Source organism: Pituophis catenifer, unplaced genomic scaffold, assembly GCF_029215685.1.
Source record: "Pituophis catenifer annectens isolate HBS135680 unplaced genomic scaffold, rPitCat1.0.hap2 SCAF_2, whole genome shotgun sequence".
NCBI classification, from domain to species: Eukaryota; Metazoa; Chordata; class Lepidosauria; order Squamata; family Colubridae; genus Pituophis; species Pituophis catenifer.
In genome coordinates, this window is record NW_027256882.1 from 174,996,948 (window position 1) to 175,023,347 (window position 26,400).

Here is a 26,400-nt window from a genome sequence, read left to right on the forward strand (position 1 = left end):
TTATCTATGTAGTTTGTGATCTATCCGTGGCAAGGCTAACTTTTGAAGCCTGGCTCCTTTAAGTCTATTGTTAAATTCATTTTTTTCTAGTAGCGGGTTTATTTAATTTAGTTTTGGATTTCACCTTTCGAAACACTGTTGACCGATGGATTATGAGAAATAAAGTCTAACATCTAGATTGATGAAGACTGCTCTATATTAAATATACTATTGCTCACAGGTATATTTTATATCCAAATATATATCCAAATTCTTTATGCAACAATGTTTTTATTCATATCAATTTAATAATTATAAAATTATAATAGAATAGAATAGAATTTTTTATTGGCCAAGTGTGATTGGACACACAAGGAATTTGTCTTGGTGCATATGCTCTCAGTGTACATAAAAGATACGTAAAATTATAATGGGGTAGAATGAAAAACATTGCTGAGATTTGATAAATGTCTATAGCAGGTTGCACTCAAGATTGTGTTTTGAAGAGCCTTTGGATATGTAAAATGAGATATAGGTTACAGAGGCAGTATTAAACTACAAAAAAATTCCACAAAGTTTTGTGGAAGCAAGAAACAATCTGAACTGAATATTTCCTCAAATGAAAATCAGTTATACATGATACATTATACAATTACATAATTTAATGTTTACCAGGGTAAAAGTGAACAATAATATGCAACTATATATTCTATCAAAGTCCATGGCTTACAAGCTTTTGTTTAGCAACTGTTCAAAGTTACAACAGCACTGAAAAAAGTGATTTACAAACAATCCTCACACTTACTATTGTTGCAGCATCCCCATGGTCATATGATCAAAATCTGGGTATTTGGTTATAGCAGAAAGTGAAGAGAAACTAAAGAGCCTCTTGATGCGGGTGAAGAAGGAAAGTGCAAAAGTTGGCTTGAAACTCAACATTAAGAAAACTAAGATCATGGCAACTGGCCCTCTCAATTCCTGGCAAATAAATGGGGAAGAAATGGACGTAGTGACAGATTTTATTTTTCTGGGCTCCAAGATCATCGCAGATGGGGATTGCAGCCAAGAAATTAAAAGACACTTGCTCCTGGGGAGGAAAGTTATGGCAGACATAACCTCAGAATCAGGTCATAAGTATTTTTGTGGCGGGGGGGGGGATCTGGCATAATTTAGAATGATCAATAAGTGGTCGCTAAGACTACATGGACATGTGAGACACGTGAGAAAAGGAAAGCTAGCAAAATTTACTCTACACCAGCACATTTCACTAATTCCCTATCTTTGTAAACCATACTATCTTCTAAGACATCTATACCAGTTTGTATTTTGTCTGCATACCGTCTCTCATCTCCTTTGGGGTATCTCAAGGTACTTATCTAGTAAATATGATTAACTGCATAATTTAGCCCACAACTACTTATTGCCAGTCCTTCTCTTTTTGTTGGTGTCCCTGCAACTTTTCTGCTGACTGGCAAATTAGTCTAGATCTGCGCTGGAAATCTCCAGACACCAGAAGAGCAATACAAGAAACTTCATTTTTATAGTCATGCAGATTAATACAAGCCAAGCCTGGCATCCTTGACTAGTTGTTGCCTACCAAAAGAAGAAAAATCTTGAATCTTCCAGCCATGCCTAAAACTTCCACCTCTTTGTGTCCCTGTTAATGCAGAGCAGCTCTCCTATGAGGCCGCTCCTGAATGTAGCCTCATTTTCCTGGAGGACTAATGGCGGCTTAACCAAAAGAGTTGCTTTTCAGAGTGAGATGGGTAGTACATAAATGTAATAAATAATAATAATAATCTGCCCTATTACACCAGATTGAGATGGCACGCTGGGTTACGCTTAAGGTAAACTAATCTAAATCAAGCTAAGAAAGATACTTAGGGGCTTATATGTCACACTAAATGTGCCCCCAAGAGGTTTAGGGTTTATGTGAATCCTATCACTGATTGCATCTGTATGTTATGCTAAACTATAGTTTATTTTAATCATGTTGTATTGAATAAGCCACGGTAGTTAAGGTGACAATTAAATTAAACTGTTTAAACTATGTCTTAGGTCCGTGATGGCGAACCTATGGCACACGTGTCACAGGTGGCATGCATAGCCATATCGGTGGGCACGTGAGCTCAGCTTCAGCATGCATGTGTGCACCAGCCAGCTGATTTTTGGGCCCTCTGGGCCCACCAGAAGTAGGGAAACAGGACATTTCCTGCCTCCGGAAGGCCTCGGGGGGGGGGAGGCTGTTTTTTGGGGGGCCAGCTCCTAGAAAGGCTCTGGAGCCTGGGGAGAGAGAAAAACAGGCCTACTGGGCTCATCGGGCCATCACGTGCCAGGAGCGGGGGGGGGGGTTGCATGTGTATGCGTGAGGTGCATAGAATTATGGATGTGAGCATGCGTGTGCATGACCCCCCTTACATCCCCACACTCTTGGCACGCAATGGCAAAAAGGTTAGCCATCACTGTCTTAGGTGGATTTAAAGATATGGGGTAGCAGCATTGGTTTCCTGGGGATAAAGGATGACCCTCCACAATATACAAACAATATTTGCCTGTTTAAAATAGGGTAAATTTCTCCAACCCATATTTAGTGTGTTATTTGTATCTTCCCCAGGCAAACTCTCTTCTCTCAACAAAGATGAGACCCATCAGAAAGAGAAGGCACCAAATAGATGCCGTTGCTGTCATAAGTAAGTCAACTTGGGAAGAAAACATTCTTAGTGTGAAGGCAGAAATCTACATACAAATGTGTGGAAGAAGTTGAACTATGAGAGAGGGAAACGATGCTGATGAGATGGAGGCCTGTTGGACAAAATATTAGGGTTAGGGGAGAAGGATTTTTCATATGGGAAATCAGAAGAGTGACATGATACGCGTGGGACATTGCTGTTGCTTCATGCAATTGCTTCATGCAGACCTCCTGATTTCCTTGGCCCCACACTTTTTCCAGAATGTTTGAGGGTTATACCTGCAGATTTGAACCTGGGACTGCTTATATATAAAACCTGAGTTCATTTTTGGACTCATGTGGCCCTGTGGTTTAGAGCTGCTTCTTTGTTTCATCTGAGTTATTATCTCTATGAAACTGGTTATGGTAGAATTCACCCCCTGGTAAGGAAAGAAACTTAATCAGATAGATGTACTGACTGATAGAATCATATTCAAATCCACTCCAGCTTTGGAAATTCAGTAGATGATTTTAGTCTAATTACTCTTCTGTTCCAAACTATCTCATAAGGCTTCTGTGGGGATAATATTGAGATCTCCATATAAGATGCCTTGAGCCCTAAATCACGGGTATCAAACACGTCATGTCACATTACCATCATGTGACATTTCATGGCGTTTTTCCCATTTGCAGAACTGGGGTGGGTGTGCCTGCACATGACACATCCGGCCCATGGGCCGCCAGTTTGACGCCCCTGCTTTAGATTAAGGATGAAATACAGATGATTTAAGAAGTAAATAATAAAATAATGTCCTAGTGTTTCTGCATCATCCTGAAAAACTGTCATTTGGCTCAAAAGATAATTCCTATCACTAATTTACTAGAAGGTATACTATTTAGTGGGTAATCAGAGGAGATCTCTATAGTGTGCTACTACTTTTTGTTCCTGGATAAAAGGAGGGATATGAATCTAGCACATAGATTAAGTTGTAATAAATGCATATGACATCTTCCATGAATGACTTCAGAGGTCAGGAAATTTCTGCAGGAAGCACAAAGTAGATTAATTAATGCTGAGGGTTTCACTTTTGTTTCACTGAAACAGTAAATTTATATACCAGCAGTACCATTAAATGTAGGAAGGATGAAAGCACAGTTCTAGGTAGAGTAGATTATTTTCACATGGGAATATATTATTAGAAAAAGATAATGGCAATGAAAAAGGTATACTGGAATCCGTCTTTTTAGAATTTAATTTTATTTATTGTGAAATATTTTGTGAATGAAGGAAATTATTGTGTTGAGACTGCACAGTGCCAGTTGTGGTAAGCACAACTAATATTCGTTTTAATGTGATAAATGAATAGTTCTGAGTACTCCTCACTTTTATATTTTTTGGGGGGAATATCACAAGTTATATATACCAAGACAATTAGAAAATTTCACATGTCTATTTAAATACATTATCTATCCATCCATCCATCCATCCATCCATCCATCCATCCATCTGTATGTATTTATCCATCCATCCATCCTTGGAAAGCAGTATAAACACCAACATTATCAGTGAAAACAAACTACCTGCTTGTAAAAACTGGAACTAGTGAAGCAAAAGATTACAACCAGTGGAAGCACATCTTGAATCAGCAGCAAGAGAATAAATTAGCAATTAGAAGTGAGGGAGCAGGAGCAGTAATCAAGATATATTCCAAATGTTGCCACAATCAGTTGTTTGTGCTGGCTTTACATTATCCTCAAATGGTTCCTGACTGTTTTGGCAATCATTGAAGAGTGTGTTTTGTGATGGATAACTTTGTGAACAGCAGATGAAAAATAATACTTTGTTTTGGCTGGTGAATAAATGTAGCAGTTGTAATTTGATTTATAGAAGATTGTGCAGTTGTGTGTTGGATGCTGTGTAACCGGGTTTGAGGACAGTGCAGTAGATCTGCTCCAATCTCTCAATAGACAGGAGCAAAGGCTGATTCAATAATAACTGAATATTAAAAAAATAAATCTGCTAATGCTAATCCCAGAGCAAATGCTGTTCATTTTCTCCATACAGAAGGTTGAAAGAGGCTGCACTGGGAGACAATATAATCTTGTCTGGCCTTTTACTGTGGGTTTGGATGAAGTTGAAACAGGTTGTAGCAAATTCTAATGTTGATTTTGTATATTGGTTCCAATTCTTCGCTAAAAATATTTCCTATTTCTTTAATCATTGCAAAAGTTAATTAGCTTCTTCCATGTCAAATCAGATGTCAAATCTGATTTACACACATATTGCTGCTGTCTTAAATGTATAGGGTTTTTTAATTGCATATGAAGAAAAAGCTGTTACAGTAGGGATTCCTATTTTTCATGCTCCTGTTTTTCATGCTTTGGTTTCAGCTAACCAAAGATTTGTTGGTTAATGCTTGCTTGTCAGAAACATAGAGTTGTTTCTTTTTCTTTCTAATAGCAAGCTGAGGAGGAAATTTCAAGACCTTGAAAAGGTGATGCAGATAAAATGGCTGCCACAGCAGTTATGTCAGTTCACAGAATGGTTGCTCTGGTAGGCATCCCTAGTTGTTACCCTTTTACAAAGAGGACACTGCCTACCCAGATGCTATATGCTATTTCAGTGAAATGGGGCCCAAAAATATTGCTACAAAATAATAACGCTCATATATGCTGGTGCAGCTTTCTTTTTAATAATATTAAACTGATTATTTAAAAAATAGATGAGGCATGTCCTGATGGAATATATAAAGGCCCACTGCTTTGCCCATGCACTGCTAATGCACTGCTTCCCAACAGTGACAACTTTGGGGTGTATGGACTTCAATTCCCAGAATACTGAAACAATGGCCATACTGGCTGGAGAATACTGGGTACTGAAGAACAAGGATCAGAAAGTTGATAAGGTGGGGAAACACTGCAAAGGAACCAGAAGTCAAGCAAATTATGCTGCAAAGCAATGCCTCGGTGTTCAAGAATGTCACAGATCCTGTTCCCTTGCCTTCATGTGGACAAAGGAGATACTTACCTGTGTTTAGCTAAATTCATTATGATACAGGTATAGTACTTCACCCAAGTAGACTTCTGTGTGTTTGATGGTCCAAATTCTATAAAGTTTTACTGCCCTTCAGTTGAATATGAGTTGGAGGCCCAGTATGGTAGAATGAGCCAATGGGATAGCTCCAATTCCCTCTGGATTAATTTTATTTATTAAATTTATATTCTGCCTGTCTCACTATCTAGAATGACTCTGGAAGGTTTAGAATGGTGTAAAAGCATTAAAAATACAAGTTAAAAATCAACAGCATTGTTGGCGGTAGGTTTTGGTCTCTCAACCAGTGGTGGGTTGCTACCGGTTTGCCCCGGATCGGGCAAACTGGTAGCGGCGGTGGGAGGCTCTGCCCACCCACCCGGACACTTCTGCGCATGCACAGAAGCATTGCGCGTGCAAGCGCATGCACAACCACGAGCGAACCAGTAGCGATGGGATTTGAAACCCACTACTAGTCTCAACCAACCAACCACCTCCAACATAGCAACACCCACCTTGGGGCCCCAAACCAACCAACAGAGCCGGGTTTTAAGGCCCTTCCAGAAGGCCAGAAAGGTGAAGGCAGATCTCACCTCCAGTGGCAAGATGTTTCAGAGGACGGGACCAGGCAGAGAAAGGTCTTCTCCTCGCCCTCACTCCCTGAAATTCCTTGGCTGATAGGATCTGTACAAGGCCTCTACTGCCAGAGCGAGTGGGGCAGGCTTATCCCATTGGGCATATGAATTATAGAGCTCCAGCAATTCATTGTCTTAGTTAGCAATTGAGAAACAGAATTTCAGGATTGTAGGAGATGAAAAAAAGAAGGAAAGCCAAGGGAGTTGAAATGCATTAGACATGCATATTATCAAGTTAAGATGCTTCTTTCTTCTGCATTATAAAAGGATGTTTCAGAACTAGAAGAAGAAAGAAAGAAATAGTTGGATTTTGCATACTATAGAACTGCATTTCCTCCTTGTACAAATGTACAGCTTTTGGGTGGGAACCAAAATTTTGGATGGGTGTCATACCCTGCAGAGGTTTACAGCATGCATTTCTTCCTTAAAATCTCCAGGCCCTCCAAAAATGGGCTTTGGATGTATTCGGTTGTGGAATGTAACCCTGAACGTGCCAATCATAGTACAGAACTGATGCCATTAAACATTGTGCGTTTCTGCTATATAATAGCTGTTCTGCAGTTGCTTCTTGTTCAATGTGGCTTCTAGTGTTTGTAATAGGAAACAGTAAACCTATTTTGATCCTATTGTAATTTAAAGGCTAAGAATGAAATCTTGCAGTTTTCCTAATTTGACTTTCTATGGCTGTGCTTGACTACAACTTCCATAATTCTTAATCAGTACACTATGGCTAGTGGTGCATGACATATGGTACTAGGTTGAAGAAAATTGCATTGCATGAGAGGATTAACAGTACATGGGAGTTCAACTTCCCTTCTTTTGTTCCTGCGCCGCTTGACTTCTTTTGTTCCTGCGTCAATTAGTCACGATTATAAAAGTTCCGTTGTATTTCTTCCTTCTTTCCACCAAAAAAGCCATCTGTAGACAAAGGAAAAGCCTCCTCCACCATCCTCTCATGACTTTTTTCAATAATTTAATGACTCTCCTAATCAAAGTTACAATGTTTCCTTTTAAAATGGAAAGTGTTGCTCTGCAATCCACACTTTCCCTTAGTCACGCCAGTCTCCATTTTGTTGTGATTATATAACAGTCCAATTTAACTCTCGTCTTCTTTTGAGTTTTAAAAATATTAAATCCTCCTTTTTTTTTCCCAAGTCCAATTCTAATTTAAAAGTTCTTTCCAGGTTTTTCAACCTGCTTCAATGTTCAATTGTTCCAATTAATTCAATACCAAAGTAATTTTCTTTGCGGATCTTTTCCTTCTAATGTCACTTTTCAAAATCTTCTAAGCCCCTCAAATCCACAGCCACTGTTTAAGGCTAGGGGGTCTTACAAGTACCAATTATTGCTCCAGCGTTGTTTCAAGCCTAGGTTGGTGTCACTCACCCGGCTTCAAAGAGCTTCGTTCTTTTCACTTTCCTCCTGCACATCTCTTGTTTCGGTTTGTCCCAGCTTCATTGCAACCGCCATGGCTGCCGCCCCCGCCGCCGACTCACAGAGGGTTCCCTCCAACCTCTGAGGAACTTGCCTGTTCCTCTCGGTCGTTCGAGGCGCTCCTCTTCTTCCGCCGTCCCTGCAAGACGGGTTCAGTCCAAAGACCCATCGGCAGTGGTTCAGCAGCCGGGGTTTTTGTAGGGCTCATCAGAGACCGCTATTTCCCTGACTGTCTCGCTGCGATGTCAAACCGGAAGTCTCTTTGCAGGGAATTGAAGTAATAAAAAGAACTAAAATGATATACGAAGAAGCAATTTTGGGAATATTGAATTTGACATGGATTATAAATTGCTAGACAAGGAAGTGAAGAAGTAAAATATATACGACTGGAAAGAATATAGAAATAGTCTGATTAATAAATGAATTGTATTGTTTAAATGAATATTAATTATAAAAGGAGGTGTTTAAAGACATACAAAGATGGAAAATAAAATAATGTGACTAAAATAGGAAAATGTAGTAAAGATAGAATGTATTGATAAAAAGGAATTTATTATACGTGAATAAGATTGTGTATGAACATGAGAAAAATCCAAGAAACTTTATTGATTTATATGTGGTGATGTTTGATGTAAGAACTAAGTCTCAATGTTAAATTGTAAACAAAGTTGAGAATGATAATAAGATTAAATATACAGAACTAATGTGTAGATGGAAGGTATAATAAAATAGGGAATTACACAGAGATAAATAGTAATATTAAAATGTGTTTAGAAGATTATGCTGGTAAACAGCCAAACAAAAACTGAATATGCTGGAAAACAGCCAAAACAAATAGAGATTATGCTGGGTATCAGCCATCAATAACTGAATATGCTGGAAAACAGCCATAATAATAGAGGGAGAGGTGTAAGGGGAATATGCTGGTAAACAGCCAAAGCACTAGAAGATTATGCTGGTAAACAGCCAAACAATAACTGAATATGCTGGAAAACAGCCATAACAATAGAGGGAGAGGTGTATACTGGATCTGAAAGTAAAATAAAGGTGAATATGCTGGTAAAAGAAGAAAGAAAATGATTAAGAGATAAAAAGGTAAAAATAAATGTGACTTAAATTGGAATTGATAGTAATAATAAAATGATCATGTTGGGATTAGCACTAGAAATGAAGGTGACTATGTTTGATATGAATAACAAAATGAAGATAATAAGACTGCGATAATGAATTGATTCTGTGTATAATGAAGAGTGTATATGTGATAAGTCTAAGAAATATTGGTGTTAGATAAAAGAGATTAGGATTTAAAGATTCAATGTAATGGGTCATGGGATGGGTATATAGATAGAATTTAGGGCAAATAATTGTAATTAAATATTGAGTTGTGTTATTTGGAAATTAAGATTTTTGGTGAAATAATAGAATGGTAAATGTTTAGATTAAGATATTATAATTGTGGGGAAAATTTATGTTTTGGTGTTCATTTTAAAAGATGTAATGGTGGAGATTTGGGACAGAGCTTGATAAAGAGGGGTGTGATTGTACCTACTTATGACCGGATCAAGGCTTCATTCTTGAAAGATGTATTTTATGTTTATGCTTTAAAAAATAATAAAAAACTTATAATAATAATAAAAAAAAAACAGTACATGGGAGTTCAACCCTGAGCTACAGATACTCTCTTTTATTGGTACATGGGAGTTTTACGGATTACAGTACTGAAACCCTGGAAATCGGAATGAACAATTTCTAACACTTTATGGTGTATAAAATAACCTGTGACTTGTTGACTGCTAACATTTTATTATGCCAAATATAATGTAACTTAAAATCTGTCAGAATAATTCAGAAGTTTTAGAACCATGGAGTTGTGGGTGTAAATTAAACTATTGGGTGGAGCCACAGAGGCAAAGGCAAAGGCAAACTATTTGTTAACCTCTGGTGCAATTAAGTTAAAGTGTTGGTCTAATCCCAGAAAGGACTAGACTAGGTTGTCCAGACTAGATTGTCAGCTAGGTTGTCAACTAGGTTGTCTAGACCAGGTTGTTAACCACGACCTATGGTAAATAACTGAGAATCTCCACAGACACTTAGACTAGGTTGAAGCCCTGCCTCACAATGAAAGACGACTGGGTGAATTGTGGCCAGCTATTTTCTGGTATCTCGAAATTTACTGTGGAAAAATGGAAAAAGGATGCTCTTGGAGGAAAAGCAGGCTATATAAATCTTAACAATTTAAAAACACATAAAGCCACACTGAAGGAGCACTGCTCTCTCTCAGTGTAGCTTTATTTGGTCATCTTTCCCCTCCCCTTTCCAGGACGTAATTTGGTTTCCAGGAGATTCCAAAGGATGCGCGGGAGTGCCCGGATGCCAACCTAACCTCTAACCACAATTCTTTCAAGAAGGTCGCGGCTTTTCTAGGATTTCTCCGAAACGCTGGTTTTGGGGTTTGTTTTTTTTAAATGAAACCCTAGCCCTGCTCTTTACGCCAGTTAACCCATGAAGAGAGGGCCTTCCTCGGGAACAGCGGGTGCAGGCGCAATAAGAGAACGAGGCCAGTAGACCGTGGGAAAGTTCCGGTTCCCGAGCGGCGTCCGATCGGAATAAGCCTGAGCGGGTGGGACAGCGGGGATGGCCAGTGGCGGAGCCGGTGGAAGGGCTCCGTACCCAGCCTGGAGGGGGCGAAGGGCCGGGACACCCAAAGAGGAACTCGATCAGAGCGGAGGCGAGCCACCGTGGTCTCCGCTAAGCTGTTCTACCCAGGAGGCTGGGCGGAGCCGCCGACAGAAGAGGAGGAGGAGCTGCTTGGTGCTGCTGCTGCTGCTGCTGCTATTACTTGGCAAGCCGGAAAATCTTGTTCTTTCCTGGGAAGCGACCGAAGATCCGCGCGGATTGCATTGGCAACCGGACGCTGGAGGAAGCTGGAGGGAATCATGAGGCGACTGGGGTGTTTGGGAGATGAGTACGTGGGCAGCGGGGAGGGTTCAGGCAGCAACCGGGGAGGAGTGGGAGGGAGGGAGGGAGGGTGCGGAGTAAGAAGAAGGGAGGCCCTGCGCGAGGACCCGAAGGGTTCGGCACCGGGCTGCAGGCGGGATCCGTGGACCGGTTGCAGGGTCTTGGGGCTTCTCTGCCACCGGCTGAGAGAAGGGCCAGAAGCCTCTCTCTCTCTCTCTCCCGGATGCTCAACTATGACGACGTGTTCGTGCGGTTCGCTTGGCAACAATATGGAAGTGGGGTTTGCCATTCGGTTTCCCGCGATGTTTGTCCGACCTGTTCCAGTCCAGTGCTCGTCTCTGGTGGTTTTCCCGGTGCTTTTCTACCCGAGTAGAAACCACCGGGACGATCGTGCTTAGGTTGTTGGTGTATTTATGTGGTTTGGGGGGGGGGTGAGGGTGATCAAGAAGCATGAGGCCAATTTGCTTCGGGTAGTAGTTGAACAGAACTTAATTACGGGATTGTTCCCTTCTGGACATGGCCGGATGTTAACAAGACAGAAAGAGGCAAGGTTCAACCTCCGTAGGTGATGTGAGAATTAAATTGCCTTCATGTTTGCAGCGCTTAAGAGAAAGTGGAAGAAGAAAAAGAACCAGAAGCAGAAGAGGGGTGCTCTTTGTCATAAAAGTCCATATTTATACCTATGAAGGGGAGGTCACATAAATGAGACTTTATCTCCCAAGGGAATCCACCCAGTTTTGGAAGTGGGTTAAATAAGTAGCTCAAAGTTGCTCAAAAGTAATCTCTGGAGAGTGAATACAGTTAAGGAAGGAGGTGGAAAAGAATTTTCTTGCTTTGGTCCTGGAAAGTCCAAAGGGTGAAACAAGGAGTGCTGCAGCGTTCAGTATGGTTCAAGTCAAACTTGATACAGAGCGTAAAGTTTAGTAGTATCCCTCCCCTGCAAGCTAAACTGACACCATTTTTTGGAGGTCTTGGTTAAAATTGAGCTTTGCAGTTCTGTGTAGATTTTAGCAACCCCCTGGAAATTAACCCTTACTTTAGGCAATTAAAAAATGCCTTTTGCCTGCAGACAGGCAAGAAAAGAAAGAAAAAGAGGAAATTCTGCCTTGCCCTGCTCAGGAATTTTTTTTTTTTTTTAACATAGAGTTCTCTTCCACAGTTAGCTATTAAGTTTCATTTCACTAGAATAGACTACAGTTTTGCATAAACCTCTGAAAAGTATCCAGCGGTTACAGTGTACACTATGTTTAACAAAAAGTATAGCTACAGATGTCCTGGGGTAAGAAAATTCAAAGGCCCTCTGCTATATTGCCTGGAGGGAGCTGCCTCAATTGTCCATAAGATGGCAAAGCAATTTAACTTGCAGGTTTGATGAAACACTTTTTAAGAAATGTATTCAAGATGAATTTGGTTGTAGTTCAATTTTTAATGGTTTGGTGTTACATGAAGTGGCCGGCAGCCTAACCATGAAAATCGTACAAGGCGGTTTGTGATTTCTGTTGTCTGTATGTTATGAAGATTATATTTTTATATGTGTGCTTATTAGTGTAGAACTCGTGGACATTTGTCCTGAGTATTGGGGGTCATGCAGGAGTTTTATCTTCCTTGGGTTGATTCTGACTGCCATTTCTGATCTCTGTAGTTTGAAGGGTACATGTGACTAACCCACCTCAGACTCCCTCACCCATTCTGCTACCTCAGAAGCCTAATAGCATTGGATTTCCACTGGTTCTGGACACTCTCAAGGGGCCATGAGACTAGCAGGTGAGCTCTGGATGGTGACAGCAAAAGGCAGCCCTTCAGACAGGAAAATTAATAGCTTTTAGCCACTGACATCCAGTAGCCCTTTAGAGCATTTAAGCTTCTGGGATATGTTGGGGAAAATTGTAGCCACTACTGGATGACTGTAGTGTAGCAGTTGGATTCAGTCTTCCTCCAGGGTTTCTTTTTTGGCTTTGCTTTGACTTGACTTCATCTTTCTTAATTGTTTTAGGTCCTCTTCGTGTTGTTGTGATTGTCTTGACAGCAGGACTGACCTGGATCCTTGTCAGCATCTTGTTGGGGACCCAAAGCAGTTTCTCTCGCCTGCAGCAGTTCCTCCTCAACAGTAAGAACAAGGACACTAAGAGAGGGAAAGGATGGAGGGGTGCTAGGACATAGAACAAGTGTTCCCTGGCAGCAACGACCATCTTTCCTGTGCATGCTCACGGTTTGCTGTTAGCTAGGGATATGCAGTGCTTCAAATCCAAAGCAGAAAAGGTGAGCTTGCATATTTCAGCTGTTGGAAAACTTCAAAAAGTTTCTTCTTCTCCTGAGGTGGATGGGTGTGTCATTCACAGATTGTAGTGATACAGTCTCAGGAAAATGCACATTTTAGGTAAAGCGTTGTTGACAGGATGAAGTAAGATGCCTTGCAGTAGAGGCAGGCATGTTCTTCATACTTCCTTTTTTCCTTCTTTGGATCTGAAGTGCTGCATTTCCTTACTCTTGACCTCCATTACATTCAGCAGAATGTTCAATAGGGCATCAAAATACTTAGAAGGATAAAAGAACTTCTAGATATACCTTTTCTAATCTAAGTGCCCTCCAGCTGTCTGGACTTCAGCTTCCAGAATTTCCCAGCCAGTATGGTCACTGCTGAAAAATTTTGAGAATTGACATCCACATATAATAGAAGTTGCTTAATTTGGGAAATATCTCTGCATGGCCATTAGATATGAAAGCTAAATGAAATCTTTGTATATGAAAGTATAACTCCAAGTACTAGGGACAGATAGCAAAGAAGGCCGGTCACCTTCATTGGATTGTCAAGTCACTGAAGAAATCCATGAAGAAATCCATACACTGTCATGAGGATTGTATGATGAATTTTAGACAAAGTTCATTGGCAGTTTGGGCCTCTTTTTATATTATACAGTGTCCTGGACCAGCCTTGTACCTGCAAGTAAGTGAAACTAAAGCTGTGTTAAGGTGCAGCTATAATCTATGTGCCAGTTTTACCTGAAATTAGAACAAAAAGTTGGATTATAGCAGAGAGAATTCAGAGACCCCAGCAGAGATCTTTCATAATTTACTGAGCACAATTTATTATGTGGTCAGATTTAAATTATCCTAAACTTTTAATTTTCCTTGGTGATTTAACCCCCAAAATTACTTCTGAATACCCACTTCCACTTTTTATTCCAATGCATTTTAATTACTCCCACTTCACTTGGTATAGTGATGCATGAATTTATTTTGCTCAAAGGCTTATTGCATTTATTCTTGCAGCAATTTCATAAACCAGGCTCAATAGGAAAAAAAAGAGACAGTGTAAAGTAATTGAATGAGACTGATTAATGATTCAGAGTGTGGAACCTTGGAGTGGTTTAACAAACCTAATGACACCTGATGCTTTAAGCCATCAGTCAGGTCAGTCCAAAGAGGCAAGTCTTCCTTAGCTTGCTGCTTTGAATATTCTTTTCAAGCTTAATCAGAAACAAATCTTTTAAAAGTAACCCTTTGGCTCATTCTGCGCTGAAGTATTGAAGAATGAAGGATTCTTTGATACTGGCTCCTGCCTGTATATCTCTGAACAGACGAGGCAGGACATTAATTACAGTTTTCAAACAGATCATAACTTGCATCTGTCTAAACCAGACTAAACCTTTTAGCACAGAGTGATAACTCTACATTGAATATCTTGCTGATGCTAATGTTTCTTTGCTTCCTTGCAGGTCCAGAGAACACTCCCGCTACAGGTAAGATGATTGGCTACATTTCTGCACCATTCCTACCAGTCTCCCCCAACCTGGTGCCCTCTCCCTTTGTTCCTAGTTAGTTGGAGTAGCAGTTTGCAAGCAATACATGCGTAGAACAGACTTCTCTAACCAGGTAGTCCTTCTGATATGTTGGCTATTGACTTCCATCATCCCTAGCTTTCTTATTGCTGGTAGTGGGAGTCTTCATACATATAACATATACTGTATATAAGGAGACAAGGTTAGGGTACGAGGAATCCTTATATTTGCAAACCCATGGCTGAACCTGGCCTTGCTAAGATTCCTGGACAATTAAATCATTACAGCTTTCAAACAGATCTTGAATTGCAACTGACTAAACAAAAAAGTACCTTTTAGCACAGCTGAAATAAATGCAGTCCATTACAAGTATCTTTGACTTATGACCAAATAGATCCTGGAATTGTGGATGTTACGTGAGATGCCCATGTGATCACTTTGTTCAATGAACACAATCCTCACTCTCCTATTAAGTGACCAGATGGGTCATTAAGTGGACAGAGCAAAAGAGCTCCCCTCTCTATGCAAAAGAGAAATCCAGTGGCTTGGTTGGGGAAAAAAAAAAAAAAAAAACCTCCAGTCTGCCACAGGAACTTCCCCTCCCCCAGCGCATGAAGGTGGCAGCAATTGCAATATTCTTTGCTTGCTTCTCCATCGACTTTTTGGAAAAGCTGGCAGAGAAGATTGCAAATGGGAATCATGTGATTTTGGATACTTGGCAACCAGTCAATAGGTTTCCAAATACCCAAAATGCAATCATGACTGTAGGGGGTGATGAAGTGGCGGTTGTAACTTCAAGAACGAGTCATAAGTAGCTTTTTAAAAAATTCATCATAACTGTCAACAGTCGTTAAACAACCAGTTATAAATCAAGGATTATCAGAAGTGTTTTCGCTATCCTCCTTGCCATGGCTAAGAGAAATAACAAAAATGATTAACAATTGTTCACAGTTAACAGAAAATTAAAGAGTTCTGGAAGTCAACAAGTTCTTTTGCCCAGACACCCTCACTAGCTGAGGGGTATATGATTTGGCCCATACAAGGAAGAATAAATTAGTAAAAATGCAGACAGAAATTATATAGTGCAGGGCTGAACAAAAGGGAAGCTTGCATTGGTAACTGTATGTGCTTTCTTGGGGAAAGCAGACTCGCATTAATCCTTAGCTATCTGGTAATAAATTTCAATTTCTTTGCTGCAGTGTAACTGTAATCTGATTACAGGTACCAGATATAGGATAGGGGGAAATGATACGTTTCCCCTTAACTCGGTGAGAAGTGAATTTTCTATAGCCAGAGTGCAAGATAAAGATATTACATATAAAGCATGTTTCTATTTGCTACTCATAGATGTGATGGTCCGGTTCCCAGAATTCTCAGTTAACATGACAAAAAAATAGCTAAAGAATTGTGAGAGGGAAGGCAGGTAGAGGAAGACTGGTGTAAGACATTGCAAGGACCGGTCGGAAGCCAAGATCCCATGCCACTTGTCTGTCTTGTCTGTCCTGGCTTTGTGTCTCTCTTGCTATCCCTGGAATCCTGACTCTTTATCCATCATTGTCAGATTTGGACAAGATCAGAGTGGTCTCGGCAAAGAATTTTGCAGGCAGCCGCAATAGTCATCGCAGTGAGTTCAGAGGAGTTGAAAAGGAATTGGGGATACAGGATAGCATAAATGGACTTCCGTGTAGTAGTTTTAAAATGTTCTTTCTTCCCTACCTTCCCTTATCCCCTTATTTCCCAGAAGGTCCCTTGCTCAAGTAGGAAAGATGTCTTTCCTGTTTCTTTTAATTCTTGAATATAGGAGGCTTTGTGCGTGTTTTCCCTGATTTGTAAGATGATTTTGGCTGGGTGGTGGAATGGATTTCCCTCTCCTGAGTAGGTCCTCAAAATTCTCTAACTGGCCTGGCACCAGCTCTTCTTAAGCTGGTTTGAAAACTGTCTTTCAAGTCCTTGGGACACTGAAGGTTGAGTGTAGTACCCTGGCGCTTGTGCTAAGTCACCACAGTTAGAAGGGGAAACATTGTTATGATTCTTGGAGTAAGGGTAATAAGAAAAATCATTAGTCCATACTAATCTGGAAGTATATGCAAGATAGTTCTCCACTTCGGTATACTTCTGACCAGGGACTTCAAGATCTCACCTTTGCTATCTTTTCAGAACCAAGGCCAAAGAAATACAAGTGTGGCCTCCCTCAGCCCTGCCCAGAGCATTCGTTTGCCTTCCGGATGACAAGCGGTGCAGCCAATGTTATTGGGCCCAAAATCTGCCTTGAAGATAAAATGTGAGCCAGGCAAAGTCTTGACGGTTGGATACATTTGTGCAAGTCTATGGGACTGACTGTACTAGACCCCTGGAGAGTCTCCTTTTGAAGGATCTGATCTGGCCTTTTATTTGTTTCAGGCTAATGAGCAGCATGAAGGATAATGTAGGCAGAGGTCTGAATGTTGCCCTGGTGAATGGTAAGATAGACTTAAGGGAATACATATGCTAAAGTTGTATGATTTTATAATGCCAGACAGCCACTGAAGGGGTTCGAGTCATGGAGGCTTTGAAGCCACTGCTTCAAAAGATGCTCACCTCTATTCTCCAATATATCTAGTGTTGGATTCATAATCCATAATATTAGGCACTGTGATTTGGTTTCTAACAATTTATTTGTTTGGGTAAGGCTGTAATTCGGGTGCACAATATCATAGAGGGTGGGATGTTGGAATAATGAGGAAGGGGAGAGATACAAAACTTAAATTCTAAAAAGCAGAACAAACAAAATGGCACACTTAAAAATATCTTATGATGGAAATGAAATACACTAGTAGATGTCAACCATATGATAAAAGGATGACAGGGATGATGTGCCAATTGCCCACTCAACAGGCTGGAGAGTAATGTAAATGTGGCCACTAACCCTGCTCTGCTTTGCTTTCAGGTGTGAATGGAGACTTGATTGATGCTAAGTCTTTTGACATGTGGGCAGGAGGTGAGTGTGGTAATGGAAAGGATTTGATATTAATAGATAGAATATAGAGTGATCTGGACCAGGGGTCTCCAACCCCCAGTCCATGGACCAGCACCGGGCCATAGCATGCCAGAAACTGGGCCACACAAAGAAGCGAAGCCCCATTCGCAGGATGCAGGCAGCATACAAAACCCTCCGGTCCACGGAAAAAATCTCTCTCCATGGAACCTGTCCCTGGTGCCCAAAAGGTTGGGGGCCACTGGTCTGGAGAGAAGCTGAGGCAGTTCTCTGAAAAAAATGAAAGGATGCTGTAGATACAGTATGTAAAGAAGGCTGAGCTAAACCTTCCTACCTTCTTCACTCTAACTCTTCTCATCTCCAGATGTGAACGAGCTGCTAAAATTCATCCGGTCATTGCACGAAGGGACATTGGTATTTGTTGCCTCTTATGATGATCCTGCCACAAAGTGAGTATTGAATGATGTTCAGCTCAAAAATACACTGATTCATGTGATGAAATTTGTATTGACATAAAACATTAAGAAACATTCTTATGTACATCCCGGATCTGTGCACCTTCCGCTGCGCTCTAAAGACCTTATTATTTCACCAGGCAGGCCTGGCCTAATTTTCTCCCTCTTTTATAAAAGATTTTTAATTTTTAATATCTTTTAGTATTTTATATATTCAAATTTTAAGATTGGTTTTAAATTGATTGGGGTTTTAATTTGTCTGGGCCAAAACTATTTAATTTGATTTTAATTCTACTTTTAAATGTTGTATGTATGTATTTTATTGTTTGGCTGTGCACCGCCCTGAGTCCTTCGGGAGTAGGGCGGTATAGAAATCAAATCAAATAAATAAATAAATAAATACATTATAGCATCCTCCCAGTCAGGATTCTGAGCAACAAAACTCAGACGTTATATAATGTGAAAATAACATGTATCCAGTGTGGCTAATAGCTATTGAGAGCCTAAGCATCCATTAAAGCTTTCTAAGTTGGCTTTAGCCACATCCTTTACAAGCAGTTTGAATAGTTTTAACAATGCAATAAGGATTTCCTTTTGCCTATTTACATAAATGAACCTTTTGGTCATCATATCAACTGGCTCTTGTAGACAAGCAGTCAGAAGTCATGTGAAATTAACTGTTTTACAAGTTTATAGGTCAACCCTTAGTATAAAAGTCCACAGGCATTTTAAAAAAAATATGTTACATAACATATGCATACACCACCCAGAACCTGTGAAGGAAATGGGCGGATAAGATAAATAAATAGTAAAATCATGAGACAAAAGTCCCATTGATTGGGAATGGTTGCTTTATGTACACAGATTGATGTTTGATGAAAATGCTGTTATCAGATGGTGGGCAGATATGTTTGAATAAATTCAGGAAGGAAGATACATGGCTCAGAAATGTTGGGCTTTACTATCATTTGCCTAAAGGGGGAAGCTTTTGTCATTTCAGGGCTGCAGAAGGTGATTGATAAAGTTTTGGGTGCTGTCCAAAACTGGGCAAAGCTAGAAGTCAAAGTGGGCCTGAAATCGGAGGGGGTGTTTTAAGGAAATTGGCATAGCAGTTTAGGACATCCATTTTGCCCCTTAAAATTTCCCCCCAGGCTCCCCCGGGCCATGAAAGGGGTGCTGATGCAGCCCAAAGGTCTGATGTCTAATACCCCAATTTAAGAGCAAAAGTCAGGTTGCCAGATCTGACCAAGAACAGTTTTGTGTTTTTAAGAATTGCCTAGAAGACGAAACTGGAGCAGCTTCTCCCATTGATGTAGCACATAGGTGGAAAAGGAATTCTGATTGTAATTCTTCACCTTGGCAGCCTTTTGGAATCACATGGATCTTTCTCTAGAAGAGGAGAGGCAGCTGTTTTTCCATCTTCCAAAAGTTGTGCTACTACCTTTTGTGAAATCGACAGTCTAGGAGGGCTATTTCTCATTAGCATTTCTGGATGGAGTTCTCCCTCCTTGGAAGAACTCGGTTTGGTATATATGTAGATACACAGATCATTTCAAGTGTTAGACCATGAAGTGCTGAACTGGTGGTCTTCAACTACAGATTTGCATGGTTTCAATAGATTTCCTAAGCAGACCTGTTTCCTTAGAAATAAATCTCTTCAGGTTTGAGATTGCATCAGCAGATCCTCACAAAGCATATAAATATGTCACTTGGAACAATTTGGAGGAAATCTATTGCTCCTTGAAAGAAAAACATGTACTTCTGTCAACCACCCAAATTGGAACACTGAGAATATTTCCAGTTATTATAGATATATATGCTGGGGAAACTATTCCAAATCTTGTCCCAAAGGTGTTTTTTCAAAAGACAACTGGACTTTCTGGTTTTTCTTTGAAGACATTTTGCTGCTCATCCAAGAAGCTTCTTCAGCTCTTCAGAAGAAAAATCAGAAAGTCCATTTGCCTCGTGAAAAAGCACCTTTGAGACAACCATGACCTAGATGACTGAGAATCTCCATATTCCAAATCTTTTTTTTAAGCCCTTGCCTTTGATTTAAATAAGAAGGTTAGTGGGCGTGAATATGTAGTAGAAGGTAAAAAGGAAGTTGCTTTAATCCACCCAAAAATACAAGAAGGAAGAGGAAATCAGATGGAATAAAAAAACAAACCATAGAGATGTTTTTCCTCAATCATCATCTCTGCTTCACTGTAGAATGAATGAAGAGGCCCGTAAAATCTTCACAGAATTGGGCAGCAAATTTGCTCGGGAATTGGCCTTTCGAGACAGCTGGGTCTTTGTTGGAGCCAAAGGAGTGCAAGACAAGAGTCCCTTTGAGCAGGTATTTGGTTCAGGACTTTGGAAGGTCCCAAGAATCAATGGAAATAATCTCTGAAAAAGAGGTCAGTCTCCATCCAGACCTTACCTTTGCTCTTTTTGCAGCATATGAAAAACAGCAGAAGCTCCAACAAGTATGAGGGCTGGCCCGAAGCCCTTGAGATGGAGGGCTGCATTCCGCAGCGAACCACCGAGGTCCTGTGAGGGTCCGTTTCTTCGAAACTTCAAGTGAATTTTTTCATGGGGATGGGAGAAAAAGTCTCCAGTCTTCCACTTATTGTTGTCTACCCTTATTGTGGCAGCTGCCTTTTTTCCCTTCTCCACAGTGGCCTGTTTGGCAGTGCCTTAATAAGGCCAACCAGTTGCCCTTTTCAGAAAAGTTTTCTTGCCCTGGACTTTGGGAAGAAAGAACGTGTAAACAACTCCTTATTGTCGGGTTAGTTCTCACGTCCCTTCTCTAGTGCCTTACATTTTTCCCAGGTGAAGAGGCTAATCCTCCTTGCCCTCTTCCCTGCTATAAATTTGCAGAGACAATTGATTTCCTCTACTGAGAACCGATCTGGGGGTTTTATTTGTGATAATTTAAAGCAGGAGGAAGAACTCTTGGGCAGGGGGAGTAAGTGGGAAGGTCCCCCCATTTCTTTATCTCCACAACATGCTTCTATCATGCCTCCTTTACATATTTGCACCTTTCTTTGATCCATGCACATCTCAATCAAACATGCATTCTTTGCATGTGTAGAATCCCTGCAATGCTCAGCTGAAAAGCATGGAGGTCAAAGGAAGAGTCCCGTATTCATGAGGTTCTGCCAAAGGAACCACTCTGAATCAGAGTTTATCTATTTTAACACCACTGCTGTTCCAAAGGTGTTTATCTCTATTTTAACACCAGTGCTGTTCCCCTTAGTTTGCTAAACTTGAGAAATGCCCAGTTACTGCTTCCTGTAGTGTAATGTTGGTGCTTCAGTTTGGGAGGGGATTGGGTGTGGACTGAGTCTTTCATTCATCCTTTTGCCCATGTTCACTTTTTTTTTATAGAGTGTAGTTGAGGGAATCCAAGTTGAAAGTTTCCATTTGCCCAATCCTTGTTGCTGAACAACTTCTTCAATAAATACTGTGTAAAACAACTGAGGCTTGTTGTTTGAAATGGTTGCTGCCTGCCCCTCCCCCCCCCAAAAAACACCTGGTTCATCCCATGGGATCTATAATTGAAGATAATGTGATTATGCACTTGTTGAATTTTCGATTGCAGCTTTATTTACTACTACCGCCAACATTTTGGCTGGTAGACTTTTGTCCATTGCCAGTTGACCTATCTATGCACCAATTCATGCACTGGTAGAGTTTTCTCCTCTAGGATATATCTTGCATGTGAGCTTCGATGCTCCATTTTTATATGTTTCACTTCTGCCTCTCTTTTACCTCCTTTCCTTACAATGCGGGGAAAAATCATATGAGCACTGAGGCAGCCAGATTACAATACTTGGAAGGCAGGAGAGAAGACAATTACTAAATTACAAAAGCAGCTGCCTTTTATTTTACTTTCTACGATCATCACTCTTCACTGATCCCTTCTCCCACCCCGATGTGTCTGATTGATTTGAATTACATGGCCAGACATCTACAGAAGTGACTTTAGGTGGCTTATAAATGGTTAGGGGATAAGAGGGAAAAAAGACTAAAAAACCAGAATAGAGCAACACAATATTGAAAACAGAGTAAATGAACCAACAATAGGGTCTTATAGTCAAGTCCTTTCAATTCTGGATGGGATCATCCAATACTGTGGCTCAATGCAGAAGGGAGAAGTCTGGCTTTCATCATCTTACCGAAAGCCAGTAAGTTTGGGCCATCAGACCTTCAGAGGGAATCTTGTACCATAAGGCAGTCACTGCAAGGGAGAAGGCACACCTGTCTTCTAGATCCCACAAGGTCCACGTCCCAGGTAAAAAAAAAGAGAAGCATGCTACTCTGCTGGATGTCATGGAATGAACAAAGCTAATTGAAGATAAGCAGTGCCACAAATAACCAAGCCCTATGCTAAGAAGGAAAGTATAATTAAAGTATTGTACAACTGGCATCTTGAATTACTCTCAAAAGCCTATAGGGAATCAGTACAGCTTGCAAGGTAGTAGTGCTATCTGGGCACACCCACAACTACTCTTGCCTACCACCTGTTCTTGCAGTAAGTGTTGAGAATCCAACAGGATCTTCAAATTGTGCACCAGTGTTGTCTGGGAATCCCATCCAATCCCATCCAGAACCAATAGTAGAGAGCCTCCAGTATTGGGGAATCCCCCAAACCCACAGCTGAGCCAATTTGGTCCGGTAGTTAAGGCAACATACAACAAACTCAGACTGAATTCTAGTCCTGCAATTAGTCATGAAACCAGCTGGGTGGTTTTGAGCCAAGTTTCTCTCAACCCTAGGAATAAGGCAACAACAAACCACTTCTGAAAAATTGCCTAGAAAATTGGAGGTACTAGTCTGGACAGTTGCCAAAAATCAAGACTATCTTGAAGGCACTGCCGCCTCCCCTTCATTCTTGCTTTTGTTAAGATGAAGTCTGTTTTTCTCACAGCCTCCAGATAATTTGACAGCAGCATCTGGTTTGGCTCTAAGGTATAGATTTTATAACTAGGTATCATCAGGATATTGATAGCTGACCTGTTGATGGATGGCCTCATCTAGCAGCTTCATGTACTGTAGATATTAAATAGGATCATATAAAGTAAAAGCAGAGATCTTAAATTAGATCTATTCCCCTCCATCAACACTGACTCAAACTGATTCTGGAAGAAGGAAGAGAACCATCAAAACACCATCCATCTCACTCCTACTTCAAAGTCAATAGAGAAGGATTGATTAATGGTATTAAAAATTGCTGGGAAATCAGGTAGGGTTAAAATGGATGCAATAGCCCACCCAAATCCTGTTAAAGATAATCTACAAGTGTGATCAGCGCTATTTCAGCACCAGGTCCCAATCTGAAACCACACTGAAAGAGATCCACATAATCTGATTTCTCCAAGGTCTTCTGTAAATCAAATATCTTCTCAATAGTTTTTCTTAAAAGGAAATTTTGGAGAACAAGCAAAAATTGCTGAGTACCATTGGATCTAGGGATGCTTCTTGAAGAGACAGACCACTTCATCTTTCAGAACCAGAGGAACCATGCTCTCCATCAAGCATGCATTTACCAGCTGGATCCAGCTGTTTTTCTCCTATGAAAGCCTTAATCAACAAAGAGTGACAAGGATCTAATACAGAGTTGTGCTCACAGAACTGAAAGTTTTGTCTATTTTCCCAGTTCTTTCCAGAAGGAAACGCACTAGACTGTACCTAGTCAATTTCTGCATAAACAGCGTCTAACTGTGAATCAAAGCAATTTTATCTGTCATGCTTATTCTTCACAGTACTCCTGCAGCTTTTTCTCCAGCCTCCTTCCCTGGAAGAAACTGGATTACTTTAAACAAAGGTAGCTGACAGAAAAATGATAATGTTTTGCCGCTCTTATTGCCCTAAGGTAATCCTGAAGAAAGGCTCTTCTTACTCATGCTCAATCATATTCATTCTTCCAGCAATGGAGTAGGGTTCTTTCCTGCTGCTTCATCTCTTGAAGTTCCACAGAAAAAACAAAAAACTGTCTGGAATCAATGGAGAGCAAGCACTTATACAGGTGTGATTTAATCCAAGGCCATGACCTTCATTCCACTTGGTCACCAGGGCCTAAATCAAACCATGCATCAGGAAGAGCCCCGAACTCAACAGCGTCCTTCAACCTGGGCTAGGCTGATCAAACAGATTCACCCTCCTTGAAGTAAGGAATGCAGAATGCAGAAAGAACCCCAGGGCTAATAGTGAGTGGCTTCTCAGTGGCAAGGAGCTAATAGCAAGGATCACTACACACACACACACACACACACACACACACACACACACTCATAGACAAATGCAAAAGTAATCCAGCCTTTCTTGACCCAGTGCCATCCAGATGTATTGCAGTTTCTGGAAATCTCAATGAGCATAGCTAAGAAGAGGATTTGAAATCCAGATACACATACCAGCTGCTGCTTTGTAGCATCTTCCAAAAATATTGTCACTGGCCGTTGATATCTTCCAGGACAAATTAAAAGGTAATGAAAGATGATTTCAGGCAGGAAATTTGCCTTAGATACTGATTTCATATTGCTTCCCACCCACCCCCCTTCAAAATATGTACCCAATCTAAGCATGCTATCAAAAACATGAATTATGTACTGTTGGCATGTATAGCACAGCATAGCAGCATATAGAATAAGACAAATTGTGGAGCTTGCAACTTGTTAATATGCTTTATCAGTAGCTTTCTGGCGATTAAATCAAATTGCTTATTAAAGAAAGGGTGGAAGAAAGGGAGAAAGTGCCAGTCTAAATTAAATAGGAAAGAGAACCAAGTAATTTAAATTGCCTTCCTGCCTGTCTTTCACTGTTCTACTCTTCCACCAAATATATGCAATTTATTGTAAGGTTTTTGGTGACCATGGTGGTGATGGAGCTGGGCTTTGAAAAAGATAAGTACCTTAAAAGATTTCTTGAATTACCAGAAAATTTATTTCTTATATTTTTGTTATTTAACACAGGAGTGGGTAAAGTGTGCCTAGTCTCTTTTGTAGAAACTGCTCTTTCCATGATTGCTCTTGAAATTTAATACCAAAATATTGCTTAAACTTTGCTTAAACTTTTGGAATTGTTTGTTTTCAATATAATTCACAATGGTTTTTTTCATGGCTGGGTTTTTTTTGTAAAAAACATTGGCCCTATCTTCTTTTTCAGAGCATTGCCCTTGACATGCCATCCAACGACTAAATGCTACCCTCCTCCCAGAAAGTTCTCCATCTTTGAACCAGGGCCAATCTTATTTTAATGCTTGTCAAAATAATCCATTCCATCATCATCTGCTATCCTTTCCTCGTGTAAAATAAATTATTCAGGGCACGAGAAAGCTGGCTAGGTCAAGGCACTGCAGGGAACCATGCTGCCATCTGAAAAGCATGCTTCAACCAATGGGGTTGTCTCTTTGGTGGAAAGGATGGGTTTTGTATAACTTGATAAGGACTGGAATGCTGATATAGCTTCAAATTTTAGTACTTTAGGTTTTTGGCATCTCTAGATCTCTGCTGTACACTATTTACTTTGATCTTTGAATCAGTATATGTTCATTGGTGTCATCCCTCCCCCCTTCCTGATTTATTGCTTCTAACAATTCCCTGAAACTCTTTTAACTATCTTTCTGAGATTTTTATCTTTCATGTTTTGGTTCCTTTACTTGGTTTGTTAATCCTTAAATTCTAAGGGGCATTGGACCATTGTCCAGCCATTTGAAATCTTCCTCTCATTCCCCCAATTTTCTGTTTTTTGCCACTCCCCCATATACACTTGTCTCCAATGCCATATATAGCTGTTGCCCCTAAATTGCGGAATTGGAAAATGTTGTATTCCCTGACTGTTCTTTCCTGAGTTCTAATCCCAGTTCAAAAAAAAATCCTAAATCAATTTATTTAATGGGTATGAATGAATTCATAATCCTAGCACAGCAAAATATAGTAATACCCAGGTCAGTCAATCTGAGGATAAAAGACCCTCAATGCGCCAATAAAATTGCAGGATGATCGCTGTATTTTTTTTTTTCCTTCCATCATCGCCTAATCCTTTTGGGATATAAAAGAGTGTTCCTGTTTCTTCCAATCGGGTGACAGTACATTTCTGATCTAGCCAATCAACTAACAACTTTATTTAATGCTTCCTGGAGCAAAATGTACCATTAATTTCTATTTCGGGAAGAAGTGGCTATCTGCTCTCTCCAATCAGATCGCTATTGTTCCCTCATGGTTTTTCACACTCGGACAATAATACTGCTTGCTCAGAGATATGAAATGCGTTTTTGTCTAACCCCATCCGTTACAAGGCGAGCGACTAGCATTCTTCCCACTAAAACCGAAGCAGATGTATTTTTTTATTTTTTTTATTTTTTAATTTTTTAAAAAAAACTACAATTCCCAGGATGCCCTAAAGTCATGGGGAGGAGGGTGGCCCCTACCATGAATTCGCATTCTTGTGTGGGCGTGGTTATGACTGTGGCGCACCACCCGGTGGGCGGGGCCGGGCATGGAA

At 40.4% G+C, this 26,400-nt stretch overlaps 1 protein-coding gene across 2 annotated transcripts; it reads left to right on the forward strand.

The window, feature by feature from the left end:
- Nucleotides 1-10,550: 10,550 nt before the first annotated feature.
- Nucleotides 10,551-21,374, forward strand: FAM3A (FAM3 metabolism regulating signaling molecule A). Of its 2 annotated transcripts, XM_070938125.1 has the most exons (10): nt 10,551-10,712; nt 12,348-12,469; nt 12,699-12,812; nt 14,422-14,445; nt 16,642-16,765; nt 16,885-16,943; nt 17,411-17,461; nt 17,823-17,907; nt 20,125-20,251; nt 20,353-21,374. In XM_070938125.1, exons 2-10 carry the CDS (start codon nt 12,457-12,459, stop codon nt 20,449-20,451), a joined length of 696 nt encoding a protein of 231 aa, XP_070794226.1. In that variant the 5' UTR covers nt 10,551-10,712; nt 12,348-12,456; the 3' UTR covers nt 20,452-21,374. The 2 variants fall into 2 exon arrangements, with proteins under 2 accessions (XP_070794226.1, XP_070794227.1); XM_070938126.1 differs by lacking the exon at nt 10,551-10,712 and having other exon boundaries at nt 11,809-12,469.
- The last annotated feature ends 5,026 nt before the right edge of the window (nt 21,375-26,400 follow it).

Excerpts from the sequence above, each read along its gene's own strand:
- FAM3A (XM_070938125.1), top strand. Across the intron at positions 17,908-20,124 it reads TATGATGATCCTGCCACAAA|AATGAATGAAGAGGCCCGTA; the intron begins GTGAGTATTGAA and ends GCTTCACTGTAG. Across the intron at positions 20,252-20,352 it reads ACAAGAGTCCCTTTGAGCAG|CATATGAAAAACAGCAGAAG; the intron begins GTATTTGGTTCA and ends CTCTTTTTGCAG.